Source organism: Vidua macroura, chromosome 16 (genome assembly GCF_024509145.1).
Source record: "Vidua macroura isolate BioBank_ID:100142 chromosome 16, ASM2450914v1, whole genome shotgun sequence".
In the NCBI taxonomy this organism is placed as follows: domain Eukaryota; kingdom Metazoa; phylum Chordata; class Aves; order Passeriformes; family Viduidae; genus Vidua; species Vidua macroura.
In genome coordinates, this window is record NC_071586.1 from 14,249,980 (window position 1) to 14,270,385 (window position 20,406).

Consider the following 20,406-nt stretch of genomic DNA (forward strand, 5'->3'; position numbering starts at 1 on the left):
GAATCTGGGAATTTAGTGAGTCTGCCTCTCCTAACAGCAGTGGAGATAAAGCCAACCAGATCGCAGATAAATTGCTGGCATTGAGGAAATCTTCTGCAGTAAAACCTCTCAGCTGCACTGGGAACGTTAAAGGACATATTCCCATGGAGTATGGTGCATCAGTTATACAATACTATTAGCTAGCACAGGTAGTGTTTAGAGATAGCAGATAAGAGTTTCAAGAGACTGATTGTTAAGTGCACAGGTAATCCTGCTCTTCTGCACAGGAAACTACGGCTTCTTAAAAGCAGCTTTAATTTTGTTTATGATTTTTACAAGAAGATTTTAAAATTCTGCTGTTACCTATGATCCACCCTGTGTAAACAAGCCCTGCCACCTGGGCTGCTCACAGGAGAGAGGAAATATCCCCAGGGAGCAGAGCAAGGTAACCTGTGACACTTAACGAGCGGTGAAACTGATGGGTTTGCCATGCTGCTGCATCCCTCACCTTTATTACAAATCCTGGAATAAATCTGCTGCTGGCTGAAGCTATCCAACCATGGAAAAGCAATACGCTGGGGTTGGATCTAACACTGCTGAGCAAATGTCCCTTTTCCCCCTCACTCTGGAGGGGCATTTCTTTCCATGGATATATGGCAGCAGGGTGAGCTCCTTACCAGTGGCTCCGCACACAGTTCAGCACCAGGATCACGGCACCCAGGCAGTAACAGGCAGCATGGGGAGAGCCGAAGATTTGGCTGAGTGCTCGTGTTTTGTGCTCCCATCTGGCTACCTGGAGAGACAAGGGAAAACAAAGTGGGTGGTTGGGGTGCCTGGAACACGCTGCCCCAGGAGCACAAATCCCACAGCCTTGGCCTCACACGCTCAGAACACTCTGTCTGTGTGGCTTTCTGCAAGAAACAAGTGGAGGCCACTGATGGGACATGGCTGAATCAAGCCTGGGGATGGGAGCTCTTTCTCCCACCTGTGCCAGACTCTGCTTGCATTGAGTGTGCCCTTACACACAAGGTCAGCCAGCAGCATCAGAAAAAAAGAGGCTCAAACAGGCTCAAAAAAAAAAAAAAAAAAAAAAAAAAAAAAAAAAAAAAAGAGAGAGAAAAAAAACAAACCAGAAAATACTCTACACATCAGTTTTAGGGAATACAAGGCTTAGACCTGTCTCCAACAAGGCTGAGAGCATTGCTAAGGCTGTCCCCTGGCCACCAGAAACAAGAGGCCCCTGCCATGGATCCTAATATTGCTCTTATTGCTCTCCTGAAAGGAAAACAAATCCCTGAGTAGGAGATGCAACACAGGGATGCTCAGCTCTCATTTTCTGGGCTGTAGCATTTCCCACAATGAGTCTCAGAGACCACACCTGCCAGGAACATCCCCTTCTTCTGCACATCCAGAAAAGTTTGCAAGCCCTCCCTCAAGTTTCCCCAAGACAAGATCTGCCAGCTTTGCCCAGAGAACTGCTTCCACTTCAACCAGCTCAGCCTTCATTAGCACTCAGCAATTGGAGCCATTCAGGTTTAGTCTCCCTCCTCACCCACCCCAGCCTGGCAGTGACAGCCCAGGACTCACACAGCCACACACAGCATCCCTGGGGAGGTGTTAGCATCCTTCACAGCATTTTCCCTGGTTCCCACGTCCCTGTTCTGCAGATGCTGATGGGCCCCTTCCCAAACCGCCCCACAGATGAGGAGATGCCCTCTCACCCTGGGGGGCTGCTGCACACAGGTGGTTGGAGCTGCTCCCAAAATCTGCAGGACCAGATCCACCCCAGTCACCAAACCCAGGCCTGGCACTCCCAGCTGATAAAAATCCTTACAGCTACTTTATTCTCTACCTTTCCTGCATCCCTCGGAAAGCTGCCGCTATATTTATCGCCCCTCTCAGGCTCCACTTTCAGGCACCAAGCCGGAGGTTTGGATCAGACATCAGACCCGAAATTCCAGCCAAGGAGAGAGAGCACACCTGGGCAATGAAGCAGGAAGTGGGAGTCAGCAGAACATCTCGGCACCAATTTGCTTCCCAGACACGGCTGGCACTTGATTAGCTTCAAATGTGCTTCACTCCCTCGCACGGAGCCTGGGCATCTTTCAGGGGCACCTGCAACCCAGCTCTTCATCTACCCCAAATGTATTTGGTAATTTATTGGCTCAATTTGAGCAGAAAAAGGCAGCTTTGCAGGTCTCGCTTACTTCCCAGGCTGTTGCAGAAGCACAAAATGCTGCTGGTGGAGGGGGACTGCTGGCTTCAGGAGGGGGGAACGATGAAAACCTCTGATAAGCAGGGGCACTGATTTCACATGCTGAGAGCTGATTCAATTAGTTATGCAATGATTGCTCTGAAATTACAAATCCACTCATGACAGAGAGAGCTGCTTCACTGCCTTTTTCTGGCTGGTATAAATAGTTTGTATTCTAAATTGAATTTAAAACACCGTGCGTCACGCTGCTGCTAAAATCAGAGCCGCTGTTTGAGCGCTGAGAGAGTGGAAGAAGAAATATAAGGTGCATTACCACCTTTGGGAAGTAAAAAGAAGTGACCATACAGGCGACTTGAGTCACAGATGGAAAAATGCAGCCACGCGCCAATTATCTGTACCAGCTTCCTAATTCCCTGGAAATTATTCTGGCAGTGTTTGCATGGATGGCAGCTCCCGGCTTGCTCAGGGAGCTTTGAAGAGCATCTCGGCAGCAGCAGAGATGAAGGAAAAGGAGAAGGCAGAGCTGCTGGGATCAAAGGAAAGAGCTGGTGTGCTTCTGGGAGCCAGGGAGGCGGTCATTGTAATTACCCTCACCTTTAGAAAGGCACATCTGGGCAGCAATTCTGGCATGAGGGGCCGTGTTCCCGAGCCCTTCAGGCAGCAGCTGCCACGGCTGCGATGGGATCAATCCCAGCACAGCCCAGTTTTTGTGCTGCACCACACAGCTGGGACTGAGATGCCAACTCTTATTTAGCTGTCACAGCCTTCAGATGGGACCCCAGGCTCCTTTTCAAGCCCACACAGGAGCCATCCCAAGCAAAGCTGGGAGCCAGCGTGGGGCTGGAAGCAGCGGCACCCACCGGGCCCCGCGGCGATATTTCAGTAACAATTAATTAGTTCCGGTTCTGGTTCTATTCCTTGAACAACTAATTAGTTCCGGCTTGGTTCTAATTTTCTAATTTTAGTCGTTTTGAGCTAATATTAGCACTCGATCGACCCACAGCTACGCAGCTGCCTTAAAGGCTTTGTAAAATCATGAGCCGACGTGTTATTATTTACTGTGTGATGGATGCAAGATGCTTCCAGCATCTTCCACGGCTGTGTGTGGGACAGAGCAGGGCTGAGACCAGAAGTTTCCCAGGAGGCTGCACCCATTCCTGGTGTGCTGTTTGCCCTCCCAGCTAAGGTGGGCACTGTGCTGACCATGGGCAAGCCCCATGTCAGGGCTATGTGTGCTGGAAAAGGAGAGGGAGGAGCATTTTTATTTTTCTTCCAACTCCAAGTTTGGAAACGGAGTTAATACAAAGTTTCCTGACTTACCCAAGGGTCAAAGCAATAGGAAAAAATTCCTCTTCCAAAGCTCCGAGCACTCTGCTTTCACTTTAGGATACTTGGTGAGGGCTGCAAGTAATTTTTTTAATGTTTCCCCCAATGCTCGTTATTGAAATAAATCAACGAGCGGATGTGGCTGCAAAGCCAGGGATGCTCTTGGGTCCCATGTTCTGCCTTTGGCAGGCCATTCTGGGGGCAGGCTCAGCTGGCTGATGTTCCCAGGGAATTGCTTCCTTCTAGACGTAAATTTGGGGCTGATTTCTACGTAACCGATCCAAGACATTTCCCCAACCACTTGGGCAAGTGCGTAAACAAAAATGAAAGCACAGGCACACATCCCCAGTGCCTGCCCTGATGGAAAATGGAAATGCTCTGCGATTTCCTTCTCCTTTTTTTGGGTAGGCAAACCACGAGCCACCTCGAGAAAGGTCACAAATAACCATTCAAAAAGCAATTTCATCTCACGAACCTGCCTCCGCAGCGATCAACGGGAAATGCTCTTTCCAGCTCTGTGTGCATGGCAGACCACGGCCTCTCATTAATATTTAGTATTTGTTTGAAGGAAATTGATTCTTTTTGTCTGCCATCCAGGGAAGCTGCTTTCTGAACACGCTACATTTTAATTGCTCAGTCTCAGCTCTGAATTAGAGCCTTTGTGCTGTTTCATGTGGCTCCATTGCTATATCTGGCTTGCCCCAGAGATGGGCAACGAAACCAGATAGCCCAAAGGCTCAGGACAAAGGGACACCTTGCATCTTAATGCAAATCAGTCAGTTAATGTCCTCACATTGCCCCATCACCATGGTAGCCAAAGAAAAACGTGCAGGGACTGGAGAATTTAGCCTTGTGGCACTCCTGGGAGCCTGGGATGGATTAGCAGCTCCTTTCCAATCAAGGGAAACTGAGGCACAGGAGGATTGAGGTGAAAGTCTGCTTCCCAGCTCTCCAGGGAGCAAGGTAGAGGGGCTCTGTCTACATCTTGCAAAATCCCATAATCCACCTGGGGAGATGCTCCACACATTTCGTGGGATGCCCTTGCCCCAGACAAACTCTTGGCATGGAAATATTCAGTGTCCAAGTCTGGGATGGAGAAAAGATGACAGTGAACACGATGTCCTCCCTTCACATGCCCATCTCACAGTATTTGACAGCATGAAGGATTTCCCCCATCCTATGGGGTCTAGGAAGCCTGCTGTGGGGTCCTTAAGTCAGAAATTCCATGAAAAGTCCAGAGGAAGAACAATGAGCTCTCCAGGGTATATCTGAGCCCCAAGAGGATGCAAGTTCATAGGGCAAACCCTGGATATATGGGTGATCCAGCCCCAACTCAATAAAAACCTTCAGACAAAACTAACCTGAGCAAATTTATTTTCATAGAAACATGTAGTGGTTTGGGTTGGAAGGGACCTTAAACTCATCTCATTCCACCCCCTGCCATGGGCAGCAACACCTTCCAATATCCCAGGCTGCTCCAACCTGGCCTTGGACACTCCCAGGGATGGGGCAGCCACAGCTTCTCTGGGCAACCTGTGCCAGGGCCTCACCACCCTTATAGTAAGGAATTTCTTCCAACAGAATAAATTTCTCTGCTAGTCCAGCCGTGGGGTCAGTTCTCCCCTGGGGTGCTAGGGCAGGAGAATCCCTGACACTGGGCTTAGGTGACTCCATGTGAGCATCTCCCACTGGGAAAGACATGCCCCAGCTGGCTCCTGACCTGCTGAAAGAGCACGAAACCTGATATTACCCTTATTTCACCCACAGAGACCAGAGGCATTGACCTGTTCCAGTTACGAAAAATCCTTTTTTCCCTTTCTGATTCCCTGTAATCCCTCATTAAAGCATAAGGACATTCTCTGCTCTCTGTCACTGCTTGGATGCTGGAAAACAACCCTGCTCACAGCCATTACATTTATCTAAAGAAAGGGAGGAAAAAGATAGACCTGAGCACCCAGAGCCTGGTTGTGATGCTCCCAAGAGCAGGCAGGGAAGCAGAGCTGGCTGGAATGGAAATGCAAGCACTGGGGCTGGCTGACATTTGCCAAATGCCAGAGGAGCCAGCCTTTCTGGCTGTCCCAAGTGGCTGTGGAGGAAATGAGTGTGGCCTGACCTTATCCCTCCTAACTCGGCGCTCGAGCCCTGCTGCAGCCAGCAGCACTCAGTGCAGTGCCAAAGGGGAGCACCAACGGCACCAGGTGAACGCTGTGGCCAGGCTGAAAGCCTGCATCACTTTGGCTGAGTGTGTCCCTCCTAGGTGAGAAAAATTCTGAGTTTCTAAGAGGCTGCAAAGCTTAGGAGAGGCAGGAGGGGAAACTGCAGGGCTGCTCCTGGGGAGGATCGTGCATGGCCACCCCATGGGATGTGTGGGGGCTGTCCCTGCAGCTCACCAGGACAGCACTGAGCCCCTGGCACAGGAATGACACCACCCGAGGCTGGCATGTGCCCATGTGCAGCCACATCAGCCCACCCCAGCACCAGGCACAGGCTTTCCAAAGGCATGTGCAGAAAATGCCCCGGGGACCTGCGTGCCACTGGCAGCAGGAACATGATTAGCAGGAGCTCTGGGCAGCGAAGGCAGGAGGAAAAGAACAGAACAAACCACGGTTTTAATTTGTACAAGCTGGTAATTATAGTTGCTATCTGTCTGAAATCTCTATTGAGTTTATTTAAATATGTTCTCCGTGAAGGCCATTCAGACAGGAATTATCAAGGTGTTGCAGCAGAGGAGATAATGCCATGCAGTTTTCAACAGATCAAGGGCTGATTAGGAGGAATTAATTAGCTGCTTAAACAGTCCTTGACTCGCTGCAGCAATTAGCCGTCACCTCCCTGCAGTCACGTTCCAGGCACAGCGGTGCCTCCGATACAAAGCACAAAACTCCTTCCCTGTGTGCTGCTGGGAGCACCAGGCCAGCCCTGGGTGGGCACATGGCCCTGGGAAGGGGTCCTCAACCCACAGGAGCCCCAAAGCCACCCCCTGGGCAAGGCTTGATGACAGGCAGGGCTGTGGGGACTCCGTGTGCCCACCCAGTGCCCATCGCTGGTGGGTGATTCCCAACACGGGGCAGACACTGGGTGTCTTCCCTCCTCCAGCCTTTAGCAGGCCAGTCCCTGAGGCATTCCCCAGCCACCACCTCTTCTGTGCTATGAACCACCAGTGCTCCTCCACTGGGGCCAGCAGATCATCCAGCAGCCTTTATCCCACGTGCCATCACCTGCTGTCCCTCTGGTGGGGTGGGAGCATCACCCCCTCACCTCTGCAAGCTCTAAACCATGGAAAGCTGGCACTGCAGAGCTGGAGGCTGAGCCACCCCCACTGGATACTGCCCAGGAAGAGAAGCTGGCACTTGGGGTGACCAGGAGACCACCATGAGGCTCTGAGCCCCTCCTGCCTTGTGGGAGCTGCTCACAGCTGCCAGGCTCCTGCCAGCATCCCACTGGGCTCCACTTTGCTCAGCTGCTTCCTGCCTGCACTAGGAAAAACTGTGGCAGCTTTGGATTACCTGATGCAGAGACTGAGTTACTTCTCTGAAGGTTTCTCAACTCACAGGCTCTCCATTACAGAGAGCCATCAGATGGTAATGCAGCCTGAAAGCTTTTTAGCAAATGATTAAAGCCTTGTGAAGTTCCCCCAACAAGTACTGGAGCAGCAGCTTCCAGTTCATGCAATTAAAACGTTGAACTGATATGAGAAGAGACAAGCACCGTCTTAGTGGTTTCATGTGAGCTATGAGGCAAACCAGGCTGAGGACTGTGTCCATGGAGCTTGTAAAGGCTTTTTTGTGGTAATATCCCGAGAAAAGATGCACCCAGGGATGGTTTGATGGCAAGCAACAGGCGCTGGGGACAACAGGTGACAGTCTGTGCCCATGCACGTGGAGCCAGAGCATGGCAGGGACTCTGGCAGAGCCTGGAGGCTCCAAGCACCTTGGTTTGAGGGCTGTCCCAAGAGATGGGGACAGGCTGGCTCATCCAGGTCTCCCCAGCAAGCTACACCAGTTCAGTTTTTCCCCTTTCCCATCCCCTCACTGGTGTGATGGCAGTAAGAGTTGTCAGCGAGCCACAGCTGAGCAGCACAGCTCAGCTCCTCCACGTCTGCCAAGGGCTTTCAGTTTGGAAAGGAAGGCGTCAATTTGACGCAAGGAGGATTTTTCCATTGCCTTTCACTGGCTCTGGATGGGGGGGTTTGTTGTTTGTTCCAGCCAAAAGAAACAGGAGAGGGATTTTGGAGAGACAAGGCGATGTGTGGCCTGGCTGTGCAAGGACACTGAGGTGAGGAACAGCCAGCTGGAACACTGGGGCTGCACACCCAGGTGACAAAGAGCTGCACAGAGGGAAAAACCACATGCTTGCAGGCTCTCACAGTGGAACATGGGGTTTGGAACACACAAAGGGCTTCAAAAAAAAAGAGAACACCAACGTGCTGAAGAAGAGAACTATCTAGAAGCAGAGAGCAGGGTGGGCTGCTCTCCAAAACCAAAAAGCTGCAGTGAGACAGCATGACAAACCCTCACTGTCTACAGTCCCCATCATCCAAACCAGCAAGTTAAGAGGATGAAACATAAGCTGAGTGCTATTCCAGTGACTCTGTCCTCATGAATGCTGCCAGTGAGGAGATCAACAGGGTCCAGTCTGAGCACTTTGAGACAGGGAGAAGAATAAAGCGACTCCGCTTCTAAAAAAGCAGAAGGATATTGAAGTAACCCAGCCTGCCTCCACCACTTTTAGCCTATAAAACAACCCTCCCTGCACCCATGCCTAGTTAAAGTAATTGGACTGAGATGGCACAGGTCACCTCAGCTAACAGCCTTGAGCTGAGGAAACAAAACAAGTCTGCAGGTAAACAGATAAGGGTTTCATAAAGACTAGGTACGCTTTACCTCAGAGTTATCCCTCCAGATTACCTCCATATGAGCCTTTACCTTGAATCCACTCATGATAAAGAGTGAGATAAAAAAATTCATTTCTCTAATAGTGTTTATGTGATTTGTCAAAGTAGGATCTCATTAGCTGGCTGCAACGAAAACAAGCCCTTGCTTAGTGTATGCCAAGGCAGCCCGGGTCCATCGATGTTCCATGAGCCACATCCTCTCCTCTTCAATAAAAACAAAAGTGACACAGAATATGGGCTGTACTTGCTAGCAATTTCCAACACAAAATCCGAACAGTTTCTCCTCAAAGCAAAGAGCTCATGATTTATGTCCAAAGAGCTGGAAGCTGAAGGCAGGTGATTTCAATAACCCAGAACGAGCTGTGTTAATTAATTCTGAGAGTGGGCATGGGGAGCCCTTATGATCAGCTCCCTGGGAGTGAAGGGGAAGGGAGATGAGCTCCCGCCACAGGGAATCAGGCTCAGCCCAACCCGGTTTTCCCAGCCAGCAAATCCCATGGAAAAACTATTTGTGAAATAATGATTTCTCCAGAGCACAGCACGGGATGTGGAAGGACATTTCCAGTCCCAGCCTGGGCCGTGGAAGGGATGGCCCAACAGTGGGAGGGACACGGGCTGCATGGGGGAACGGGGAGCAGCTGGGACACACCCAGCTCTTCTAAACCAGGAATGCAACCAAATAAAATAATCTCCTGAGGTTAGGGAAAGGCAGAAACTGCCCCTACACAAATATGTGGGGCTCTGCTGGAGCTCAGAGGGAAGGTAAGTGCTACCAGATGAGCATCTCAGGAGCAGGACGGTGAAGCATTTTGCCGGATTTCTTTTCATCTTCCATGCCCAGATGACTTGGCCCACACTCAGCTTCCCACTGCACACAGTCCCCATCCAGAAAACCACAAGCCTTGTATTTTCACACGTTTCTCTGAAGCTCTGAGTGTTTTCCTTGGGGCAAACAGATTGGAAACAGGCAGCCCATAGCAGGCACTTCCATAAACAAACCAGAAGCAAAGGTGTGTGCCAGTCTCCTGAGTGACTGAGAACATTGTGCCCACCTCACATCCTGTATTTGCATGGGATTTTTTTCCTGTTGCTTGTACTCATGCAGCCCTAAATAAAGCAAAGCTGAGGAAGTGCCTGAAGTGTTCTACACAGCTGCTTTCATTGAACCAGGCCGTCTACCCAACAGACCCATTTTCAAACAAAGCGATCCAACAATAGCACTGACGATGTTTGAACTGGCACGGATTTAGGAAGACAAGCTCTTTGCTGCACCACACTGTCAGCAAGGACTCAGTACAAATGCCAGTTACAAGATAAACATCTCTCCTTTTTTTTTTTTAAGACCTTTCACTTTCGCGCCTCTGGTTCGGCTGCGTTATTTCCAAACGAGGCCCTGGATCCCAATGGATCACAGTGTTGAGGTCAAGTCCCTCTGAATTCACTTCAGAGCCTTGGGTTAGGTTTAAAATGTGGAGATAAAGCTTTATCTGCATCACGAAGCATCCATTCTGCTCCTCAAAGCTTTCCAACGCTGCTGCAAACCTCCAGTTCCAGTTGCTGTCACCGCTGCAAATAAGGTCAGCCTGATTAAAAAGCAGTTATTGTAGGTGGAGTGAAAACGCTCAGTCTTCAGCCAGAGTGTGCTATGTAAGAAATAGTCCAGTTCCTGAACTGAAACAAGCCTTCATGGGCTCCAGGTAAAAGGAGATTGAGGTCACCTAACAACTGACATTACTTGCAGGCTCTGATTCATTGCAAAGAGACCGTGTAAAGCTATATTGGAGGTGTCAGCTAAATCAGGTGTTTCTTTCTCTCCTGTATGACCTGTATTTAATTGCAGATACAGGTTCAGGTACCACTGTGAGCAGTCAGTGTCCCCAGCCAGCCCAACCTGCAGATGTCACACTGCCTGCAACTGAAAACTAGGGCTGGATGCTGCAATATTTCAATTCAGGCAATTACTCAAGGAGCTGTGGCCCATGGGAGTGAAAACACTCTGGCTCTGTTGTCTTAAAGATTAAATCAGAAGCTCCAATTCACCCAATGTATGAGTAAGAAGGAGCTGGCAGGAGAGAAGGCGATGGAGAAAGGCTGTGGGTGACAGCAAGCACCAGCCTCTCGAGACACAAACACAGCAGCACACAAGCACCCAGCCCCACATAGAGGAAGATAAAGCAGCTGAGCCATCCCAGCACTGCTTGGATCCTGTGCTTGATGTGAAGGTTTTCAGGACTGGGCATCATCTTTGCAGTTTGCCCTTGTTAATAGGTTTGCTTGGATTCCAGCTCAGCCCAGCTCATTAGCCACACTGCTGAATCCCACACTAATTCTGCATCCCTTCTACTGCTACAGATAAATAACAAAATTGCCTCCACGCAGGGGTTGTTTTCTTCCTCTCTCCCCCTTATGCAGATCTGGTAGCATCTCATGTATCTGTTAATGAAGTCCATAATATCCAGAGTTTCCCAGCAAGTAAAAATTACAATCATTAGCCAGTGAGTGATGAGACAAAAACACCATTTCTGCCGGGCTGGCAGTAACAGTACAGCAAGTACATGTCCCGGAGAGCTGAGCCTTGCTCTCCTCTAATGTGGTACCCAATGTTCTTCATTAGCACCTCTCTCTAATAGAGCAAGGCAGTGTCCTGCAGCAGGTCACAATTACACACAACAATTAATTCAGGGAGAAACAATGACAGGCAAGGCAGACGAACATTTTGCAGAGGGGTGTTAAAAAGATGAAATTAAAGAGGAATAGGAACATTTTAAAGCCCTGCCTGAAACCAAAAACAAGTGGAGGCACAAGTGACAGCATGGTAGAGGAGCCATGGCTGGTTTCCTTGTACACGAATTTGTAATTTTTGTTTTAAATAGAAAAGAAACACAGCAATTACTCTTTTGGTCACAATACCCCAGTGACCAGGACCAGCAGGCTCAGACCAGGACTTCTTGTGCTATTTGCAAATAACACACAAAACCGACTCAGCTTCTCCCAGAGCTGCAGCCTCTCTCTTGCTGTCCTTTTGTGAAATTAGGGTTTAATTCTGTAGAATAAGTCTGCTAATAAGGAGTCCCAACACACCCATCCTCTGGACAGCGTGTACCTGCTCCTCGTTCCCCCAGCAGCTGTGATGGGAGGGGGACAGGGAAGGGGGGGGGGGGAAATAAATCCGTCTCAGAGAGCACAAAATGCAAGAGAAACTCAATACTCCTTCACAGAGGAGTGAGAGGTTGTTGGAATAGAGGTACTGGCTGCACTGGCCATGCTCAGCAAAGCACTGATTTCATCTGGAAGGGCCTCCTGTCCTCTCCCAGCTGGACAGATCATGTTCCACGCTCCGTGTTAAGCTCCCCTGGGAACATTTCCCACTGAGGACACGCGTGCTGCTGTCGTGGCAGCAACAATAGAGAGGGACAATGTGATCTTTATGTAATGCGGGCTCTGTTCCCCGCTGCCCAGGGATGAGATGTTCAACACACGGGCACAACAGGTAATAACAGCCTGAAGGGTTAAACACAACCACTGGACCCCTCAGCCCTGCTGGTGTCAGCACTGGGGTTCCTCTGGGTGTGGATGGGTGCAACCACGTGCCCCATGGCGTTTGTTCCAAGAAAAGGAACCCAAAAGCCAAGGGAACGCTCAGTCATCCTCAGATCCTGTGATCTGCATCCCACGGGAGCTCCTTCCCCTTCCTGCAGCCTCCAAGCCCAGTGCTGGGATACAGATACCAGCCCTGCATCCAGTGCTCAAAGATTCTTACAGCCTTTTGCTCCACAAACTTCTACTAGAGGCCTGCACAGAGGTGGAGGAGAGAGGCTGAGAAAGTCCTTCCAGATATGGATCTACTCACATCCGCACCAGTGGCCAAAGCTTTAATGGATACAGGAATAAAGTAATGCTCCTCTGTTGGGCAATGCACCCGCTTTGGCATCTGAGTACATCAGTCTCTGGAAAATGATTGTACAACAAAATCTCGGAATGAAACTAATTCAGTGCTGCTCTCCAGCCTTGGGAATGAAATGAGTAAGTCTGCAGTCATTACAACAATGTCCTGGTAAAAATAAACAGGAAAGGGCATTTAGTAGGAATGCTTCATAGTTAAAAATACAGTATCTCATCTGAGGTCATTCTGGCTTTTTATAGGAACAGGCATGTGTGCCTCAAAGTGATCAGATTTGGTATTACTTCCTGTTACAGATGGACACCTCAGTCACAGACAGATGCACAAGGTTCTCTTCCCCAGTCCAAAACCCTACCTGGGATGATGCAGATTGAGCATCTGCTATTGGGCTGGCAGCTCTGAGGGAAGCGGCAGGAATTGGAACACCTGACTACGTGGGGGGATTTGGGGTCTGTCTTCCCTTCACCCAACAAGACTGACAAGGAGGATGCCCAACTTTTTCTATCTGAAAGGTGCAAAGAAGTTTGAGCCAGAGGTGGTCACACTGAGCAGCAGGCAGGCACAGAGATGATGCTGGACAAGGGCAGGAGGCAAGAAAAGCGGGCAGAAAAAGTACTGTAAAGGATCATAAAAGCTGCATGTACACTTTCCTTCACAGAAAATGTCTTCTTTTATGGCAAGGAGCTGCTACAATTACAGCTTCTTTTATAAGCGAAGCAGAAACTAGATAATGAGCAAACCTCCCACAGTACAAAGGAGGTGATGAAGACGTTCTGGGAGCCCTGATGGTCAGGCATCCCCACAACAGCCAAAAGCACAGAAAATTGCTAAAACCCATCTCCATTTCACCCTCTTCAGGGCTGCGAGCTGTTCATAGCCTTTTTCTTCCCCAAAGAACAAAAAGGACCACACCAAAAATGTACCTATACAGATAACAAGTGAAAACCCTTCAGCCAGACGAAGCAGAGCTTGCACATGCACTCTGCAGAATGAGCCCACAGCTGCATCATCCCTGGTCTGGGGGAGTAAAAAGAGGGAACAAAGAAAGGTTTCATGAAGAAAAAAAACCCAAGTAAGATACTGTCCAATCCAGGTGAGTCTGTACTTCACCACAAAGGTTCATTATTTCAATGACACGTGGGAAAATCAAGAGTTCCCACCAGTCTTCTTCTCCTTGACTTCAGCTGGACCCACTGGATGAGCAGGGCAGTTTGATGAAGCCATGTGCATGTGCAGGTGTTTTCTGGAAACCAAATTTTTAACTTCCTAAGAAAGTTGCACCTCATTCCTGCATGGGAGCAAGCACAGAAGTTCAAATGGTTTGGTAGGGAACAGGAAAATTCAGGCAGCAGCTTCACAGCCCTTGCCCTGGGTTAGGGTCACCCTCCAAAATCAAAACCCCTTGCTCTGTACAGTCAGTGCCCTGCTGCTCCCATCCCTCTGCCACGTATCAACCAACCCAGGCACACTCTTGTGTCCACAGCTCATGTCCTCCATCAACAAAATACATCAGCACCAGCTTCCAAAAATCAATTGTTTTCCCCTGGTTTTGGGTATTAAAGGAGTTTTAAAGCTTTGTCAGGATCCCTTAAGAAGGGGAATGTAAGGGGGCTGATGCAGCCAGGCAGCCTAGAAGGCTGCACATTCTTGTTTGCTTTAATTAAGATGAGGTTCCTAATATTTACAAGGAACCAATATCCAACAAGCACTGCTTTGACCAGGCTGCTGAAGGATCTGGTGCCACACTCAGGAGAGCAGGGATGTGGGATGCTCCTGCCAAGAACCATTTCCAGCTGCACATGTCACTGAGGTCACTAGAGAGGTGGAAAACACATGGAGGGTTTTGCTTTAGTGATTTACTAATCTACTTTCCCACCCATTTGCTGCTGCCCCGTGAGCAACTGGAGATGTGTCCCCTCAGAGTTCATCCAGGGGGGAAAAAAATAGGGAAAATGAGGTGGCATTTTCTTTGGGGTGCCACCAGCCTGCCACAAGCCAGAGTCAGCACCCCCACCATGAAACCCCAAGGACTCCCTCCCCACCATGAGTCTCCAAACATGCAGAAGATGCAACTGCATCCTGATGGAAGCACAGCAGCGAGGCATGCGGAAATAACCTCCCACGAGCACCCAGCACACTGCATGTCTGCATTTCTCCGTCAAAACAGCCTATTTTGGGAGATCCCATCCTTCTGGGAACTGGGCAGGCTTCTGCTAAGCAGCCTGTGCCACAGCACAGCTGGAACAGACCCGGCTCATGTCTGTGATTGTGGCAGGTCCCTGCCCAGCCCCTGGGTCACCGACATTCCAGGGGTGGCAGTGGGGTTTCTCCCCTCGGGGCTCCAGCAGCTCCCAGCCCCCAGGCACAAACACTGCCACAGCCCAGGGCCACGCAGGAGGAGCTGCCTCTTCCACACCTCCCGGTCTGGGTAGATAAAACCACTTTCTTTTTTGCTTCCAGCTGCACCTTTTCCCTTGTCCCGTGAGACACAGGTGGCCACAGACTTGTGTTTCATGAGCAGCACCTCATCAGCACGTGAGAAGGCTTAGCAGCAGGATGGCAGGAGAGGGATGGAGTGGGATGGAGAAGAAAGGGCCTCTTCCAGCTTCCACGGTCTGAAGATAATCCTCTGATCCCATATGGAAACAAGACTCTTGGCTTAAATATTTTTTTTTCATCTTTTGTGTGTGTGCTGACTTACTCCAGCAGGGCTGCCAGAAGCCTGCAGTTTATTTTTAAAATACTAAACAAGAGAAGTCCAGTATATACAACAAAGACCCTAAGTTTTCAGAGAAGCACTCTGCAGATGCTAAAAAAAGGAGGCTGCTGATCGGGTCAGCGGTGAGGTGAGAGGCAAATTCTGACCTTGGTTTTGAGAAATGCTGAGCTGGCACATTGCACACCAGCTGGATCCCAAATTCACTCTAGGAACAGGCACAGAAATGGCTCAGCTTCCCAAGCACAGCCTGCCTTGGCAGGTACCCGTGCACAGTGGGTGGGCAGCTGCTGGAATGACTGTCACCACCTCACCCAGAGCCCTGAGACCGTGCCCAGCTCAACACACAGACAAAGCATCTCAGCTCACAGCTGCCTGGCCGGGCTGGGCTCCACCATACCCCCACCACAGGCAGCTCAGCCTGCGGGGACATCATAAAAATACATTGCACAGCTCCTTCAAGAGGATTTAGATGAAAACACCACCACCTCCAGCTGTGAGGCTGTGGGAAGCAGTGCTGGGACAAAGGATGTGGCTGTCCCTCAAGGTGACAGCGCTCCTAATTGTGCCAGTCCAGCCGGCACGCCGGAGGGTGCGACCCAGTTTTGGTGCTTGTTATGAAGCTCACAGCGGTGCTGACACGCTGGAAAAGCTAAATTTAGGAGACAAACAGGGCTGGTGTTACACACCCAGGCAGGACTGGCTCTGTTACGAGAGCTGGAGAATCGATGCCATCCACCTCCATGCGTAACAGCGGCGCTGCGAAGCCCTCGCTGCCGGAGTGAAAGCGTTACCAAGTCACTTGGAATAAAATTGCCACTAAATGCTATTTGGGAGATGGAAGAAAAAAAAAAGAGGCAAATCCTCACTCTTTCTCAGCTATTGTAGGAAATGAAAATGGCTATTGCTGCCTGGTAGAGAGTCCAATTATGAATAATGTGCGTTCTCTCCCTGCACAAAGGATGAAAGGCATCAGAGCTGGTGGTGACATTTTAAGACCGGAGATGTAAGAGCGGATCTGAGCCTCGTTGCAAGCCCAGCTTTACCCCAATAAAGAAACACTTTCTGCAGTCAATTGCCTTGCAGCGTGGCTTGAAGCCCTGCTATTGATCTAGCATCTGTTATAAGCAGATAATCATCGCTGCTGTGCCATGGCTGCTATGATGGGGTCTAAAAGCACTTTCCAGAATCTGGTTGAGGGCTGTTTTCTTCTCTCCCCTGCAGCTGCAGGAAGGCAAAGGTTTGTGAGGGAGCCCACAAAAGTCTCACAGGTTGACAGAATTTGAAGGCCAGAAAAAAAATATTGAATCACCCCAATTCATTCATCTCTCAATCCTGTAAACTTCAGGTGACTGAGGTGCACTCCCTGTAAGGCTCTGCTGCCATCCCAGCCCTCACACAGTTATTTTATACCCTGCAATTTCCTTTCCCCAGCAAGGTGCTGACACACCACCATCAAGCCACAGCTCAATCCTTTCCTCCTCTAAGACAGGCAGCGAGAGCTGCTGAAATCTCCCAGCATCAGGCTTTTTTCTCCTGTCTCCAAAAGATTTCTCAGACTTTGGCTCACTGAGGTTTGAATCCCGGCATCTCCTGAGCTTCCATCTACTTCCCAGCAGCGTGGGGATGTTTTGGGCCAGGCACCTTCCTCCAAGTTTAGCAAGAAGTAATCAGAGGTAGGTGAAATCAGACTGCCAGTGCCTGCAATCCTCCCCCCTCCTTTCCAGTGCAAGCACTTCTTACCCACTAGGCAGATTCCTCCAGTCTCCAAAGAAGGAGAAAAGGATGGGAAATTAAAAATAAATGAACCAAGAGATACACATCCATCAGGAGCCAGGCGTTGTCAGCCCAGGTCCCTGTGCAACTACTTCTTTAATCAAAACCTCATGCAGCTTAAACGCTTGACAGAAGTCTAGAACAGAGATCGTGTTACCCTGAACAGGAAAAGCTGCAACCTTGAAAAATAAAATCACTGTCTGATGGGGTCTATTTTCTTTAAAATCACGCTAAATTACGCCAAGCCTGTTCCTAGCTGTGACATTTGAGGTTTCACCCTGCAGATTCCTGTGAGACACACGGGTGTCTCTCGGGGGTGACCAGAGGTGACGGGAGGAGTGAGGGCGCCAGCTGAAGATGAGCCATTTCTAAATCAGTCCATGACGCCAGACCTAAATTTTTAAGAGGCTCAAATCAAGAAAAGATTGCTGATGGATGCACTCCCCACTTGCGTGGTGATGGACGTCAGACTACCGGCCTCATGGCTATGCCTGGTTGCTACTGGGAGTGACAGAAACCTTCCAGCTTTCTAGAAAGTCCTCGCGTGCCAAGGCTCAGCCAGCTCTTTAGAGCCTCCTGCATGCAGGTTATCTGCCTCTCTTGGCTTGAAAATGTTAGTCCCTGAGGAGTTTTTATTTAATGCCTTCCTTAGTTACCAAGGGATGAGAAGTTTCTCTCATCGTTCTGGGGCTTTCCAAACACAGATGGGATTTATTGAAGTTCCTGCTGCTCTGGCCTCATTAACGTTTTATGGCACAGCTCCAGAGATGTGCCTGCTCCTTGCTGGAGCAGCCCCTCTACATCCCCACGATGGCTCAGGTCTCCTGGCTGCACTGAACATCCTTGGGGAGTTTTAAGTGATTTCATTCCCAAAAGAACTCTGCTGCTTCCTTTTGAGACCTCACCTGCACCCTGCCTCCTGTGGGACCACAGCTCCCAGGAGCTCCTCTCATAACAGACACAGTGGGTGGGAAAGCAGAGTCAGCACGAGCAGGAGAGAGGGAAAAAATATGAGAAAAACTAGAGAACAGTGCAGGAACACATTCAGGCTATGCCATGGACCATATAACCTGTCCAGGGACAGGCAGGATTTTAACTGGCATGAAGAGGGTGGAAGCAGAAGAGGGGGTGCAAACCCAGGGTTTGGTGAGGAAATGCAGCAGGTGGCCCTGTGAAGACATTCCTGGTACCCTCCTGCACACACCTGCAGGGAGGAAGGTGGGAATTGCTAGTCCTGAGGCCTTCTGGAAGAGCTTTTCTCCCCTGCAGAGAACAGGAGGGAGCATCAGCACAGCCCAGCTGGAGTCTGCAAATTGCCCCATTTAGGCTCTGGTCCTCAAAATTACTCTTACCTAAAGTACATCCATTGACCTGACAAGCATCACATTTTTCTCTGGAGGCCACACTCCTCCACAGCCTCCAGAGTTCGTGCTTCATCCCCAAACTCTACAGGTTTTGTCCCAGAGAAACATGCCTGGTGCTCACCAGGTCACCTTGCAATGATCAAGGCCTTGGGATGTGCCTCTCCATCATCCAAGCACTGCATGGAGCCAGGGTTTCCCCACCACATATTTATTCAGAGGCACTGCACAGCAAGGACAACCCGGCGCCAACCTTTGGAAGAGGCAGACCTGGCTGGAGTTCAGCAGAAACAGGGAATGAAGACACTGAACTAAATCAATGCATCCCCACCCAATTTCTATCCAGATCAGGAATTTCATGCACAGGAGAGAGATTTTGACCAGCGTCCCACATTAGTTATTGAGCAGAGAGAGCAAAGAGTGCTTGGCACTGTGCAGAATTCCAGTCTTTGCACTGAAGCTCTTGGAAACCCAGAGTAATTCAGATGCAGAAGCAATCTCAGCTGCTGGGAAGGAACTCAAACAGCCAAGGACAGAGAGAGTCTGTGCAGGGATGTAGGGAAAGAAAGAAGAGCTGCTGGCTGAGTGCAGGGAGGGGACAATGACAACATGGATGAAAGGATGGGGAAGAGGTAAAGGAAGGAGGTCAGGGAAAATCCAGGGATAGCCAGGGCCACTCTTGCTGAAATGTACCTGAGAGTGGGGGCTTGTTTAGGGCTGCAGGACCCACAGACTCCCTGCAAGAGCATTCCAGCATTGCCTGGTGTGAGCCACACACTGGGACTGAAAACACCAGGGAGATGCTCGGGGGCTTGAGCAGAGTAAGGATGGAGGCACATGGACTGCAAGACCCACCTGGCCCATTCCAGCAGGGAAAACACAGAATGCTCAGAGCTTTCCCCAACACCCAGCTCAGGCTGCTCACTCAAACCTCCTGCTCGTCTGGCTTGGAGTGCCACCTGCTGCCAACGGTGCCGTTCTCCAGTCCCTGCGAGGGGACAGCAGCCGCGCAGAGCAACGAACTTCCTGCTCTTACATCGGCTTTCCCTGTCCTTTTACAGCAGCCAAACCCCTGATCCAAAAAGCAACGCTATTTCCCAAGCTGCAGGCGTCCCACGAGTTGCAGGCATAGCAGCAGATGCTAATAAAGTACTTTTTTCTTTGCCTTTCATGCAGTTTCTCGCTGGAGCCAGCCTCTCCCCCCAGAGACCACATCCTGAATCTTCTTGTTCATTGATTCTTTATGCTATATGATGACTCTGCAGTCGAAATAATGTGGCATATTCCAGCTCGCATTTCAGACACCGTGAGACTTTTTAATAACGAGTTGCATGAAAAATTAGAGAGGCTGCAACAAAGAGCTCCGACAGAGGTTTCCAAAGTGACTCACAGCCAGTAGAGCCTCCCTTTTCCAAAGCCCAGTGTGAGACAATCTCAAGAGCCCCCGCACTCAGAGAGAGACGAGTCCTTCCTCTCTGGAAAAATAAGGCCTTTTTAAGGAGAATTCTCCAGGGAGAGAATCCCTGCAGGGAGGTTTGGCAGGTGGATTTGGGAATCATGGCTGAGATGACATCCCATTCCCAGGAGTGCTCGCAGGGATGTTTCACCCCACACCTCAGCTGTGCTGCTGAGGGTGCTGCAGGGTGGGAGTCACCTCGCCCTGCAGCCAGCCTGGGCTTCCTTCTTGGCACATTGGCTCTGGGATGCTCCAGAATGGGGCTAGCAATGACTCCTGCAGGTTTTGCAAGGAGGCAGCAAACCACAGCAGTAAGAGGCAGTGGAGGTTTCTCCAGCCGTGGCTCCCAAAGCACTGTGGCACCCACAGCCACAGCAAACATCACCCATGCACAGGTATCCTGCTCCTCCTGGGGCTGGCTTGCTGCCAACCCTGCAGCTCTCTGCCAGGCTTTGCAGCAATATGGAGGAGGAAATTTTTCAGGCCAACTTTTGGCTGTCTGTTTTTGCTTCCTGCCATCCGCAAGAACAGCTGCCAACATATTTCAAGGGGAAGCAGCAGGCAACATATCCAGTGCAGCCACCCTGATGGGGATTAATGCCATTCATGCTCAGTCCCAGTAGTGAGCAGTGCCTGGCTGCTGGGTGGGACATGTGGCTGAAGGAGAGGTTTGATTGCTCTGCTCCCCTCTCCCAAGTTCAGCTCTAAATTCCTTCTGTCTCCTGAGCTGGCTCCCACCTTCACCTTCTCTGTGACAGCCCTCACAGTCACCCCCAGCCCCA

General features: G+C 50.1%; 1 protein-coding gene across 4 annotated transcripts in view; it reads right to left on the reverse strand.

The window, feature by feature from the left end:
• The window catches only part of PEMT (phosphatidylethanolamine N-methyltransferase), a 42,471-nt gene that overhangs the window by 18,862 nt on the left and 3,203 nt on the right, over positions 1–20,406 (reverse strand). For all 4 annotated transcript variants that reach the window (XM_053992280.1, XM_053992282.1, XM_053992283.1 and 1 more), the window contains exon 3: positions 657–772. In XM_053992280.1, the coding sequence (XP_053848255.1) occupies positions 657–772 (116 nt within the window). The remainder of the gene's footprint in view (positions 1–656; positions 773–20,406) is intronic.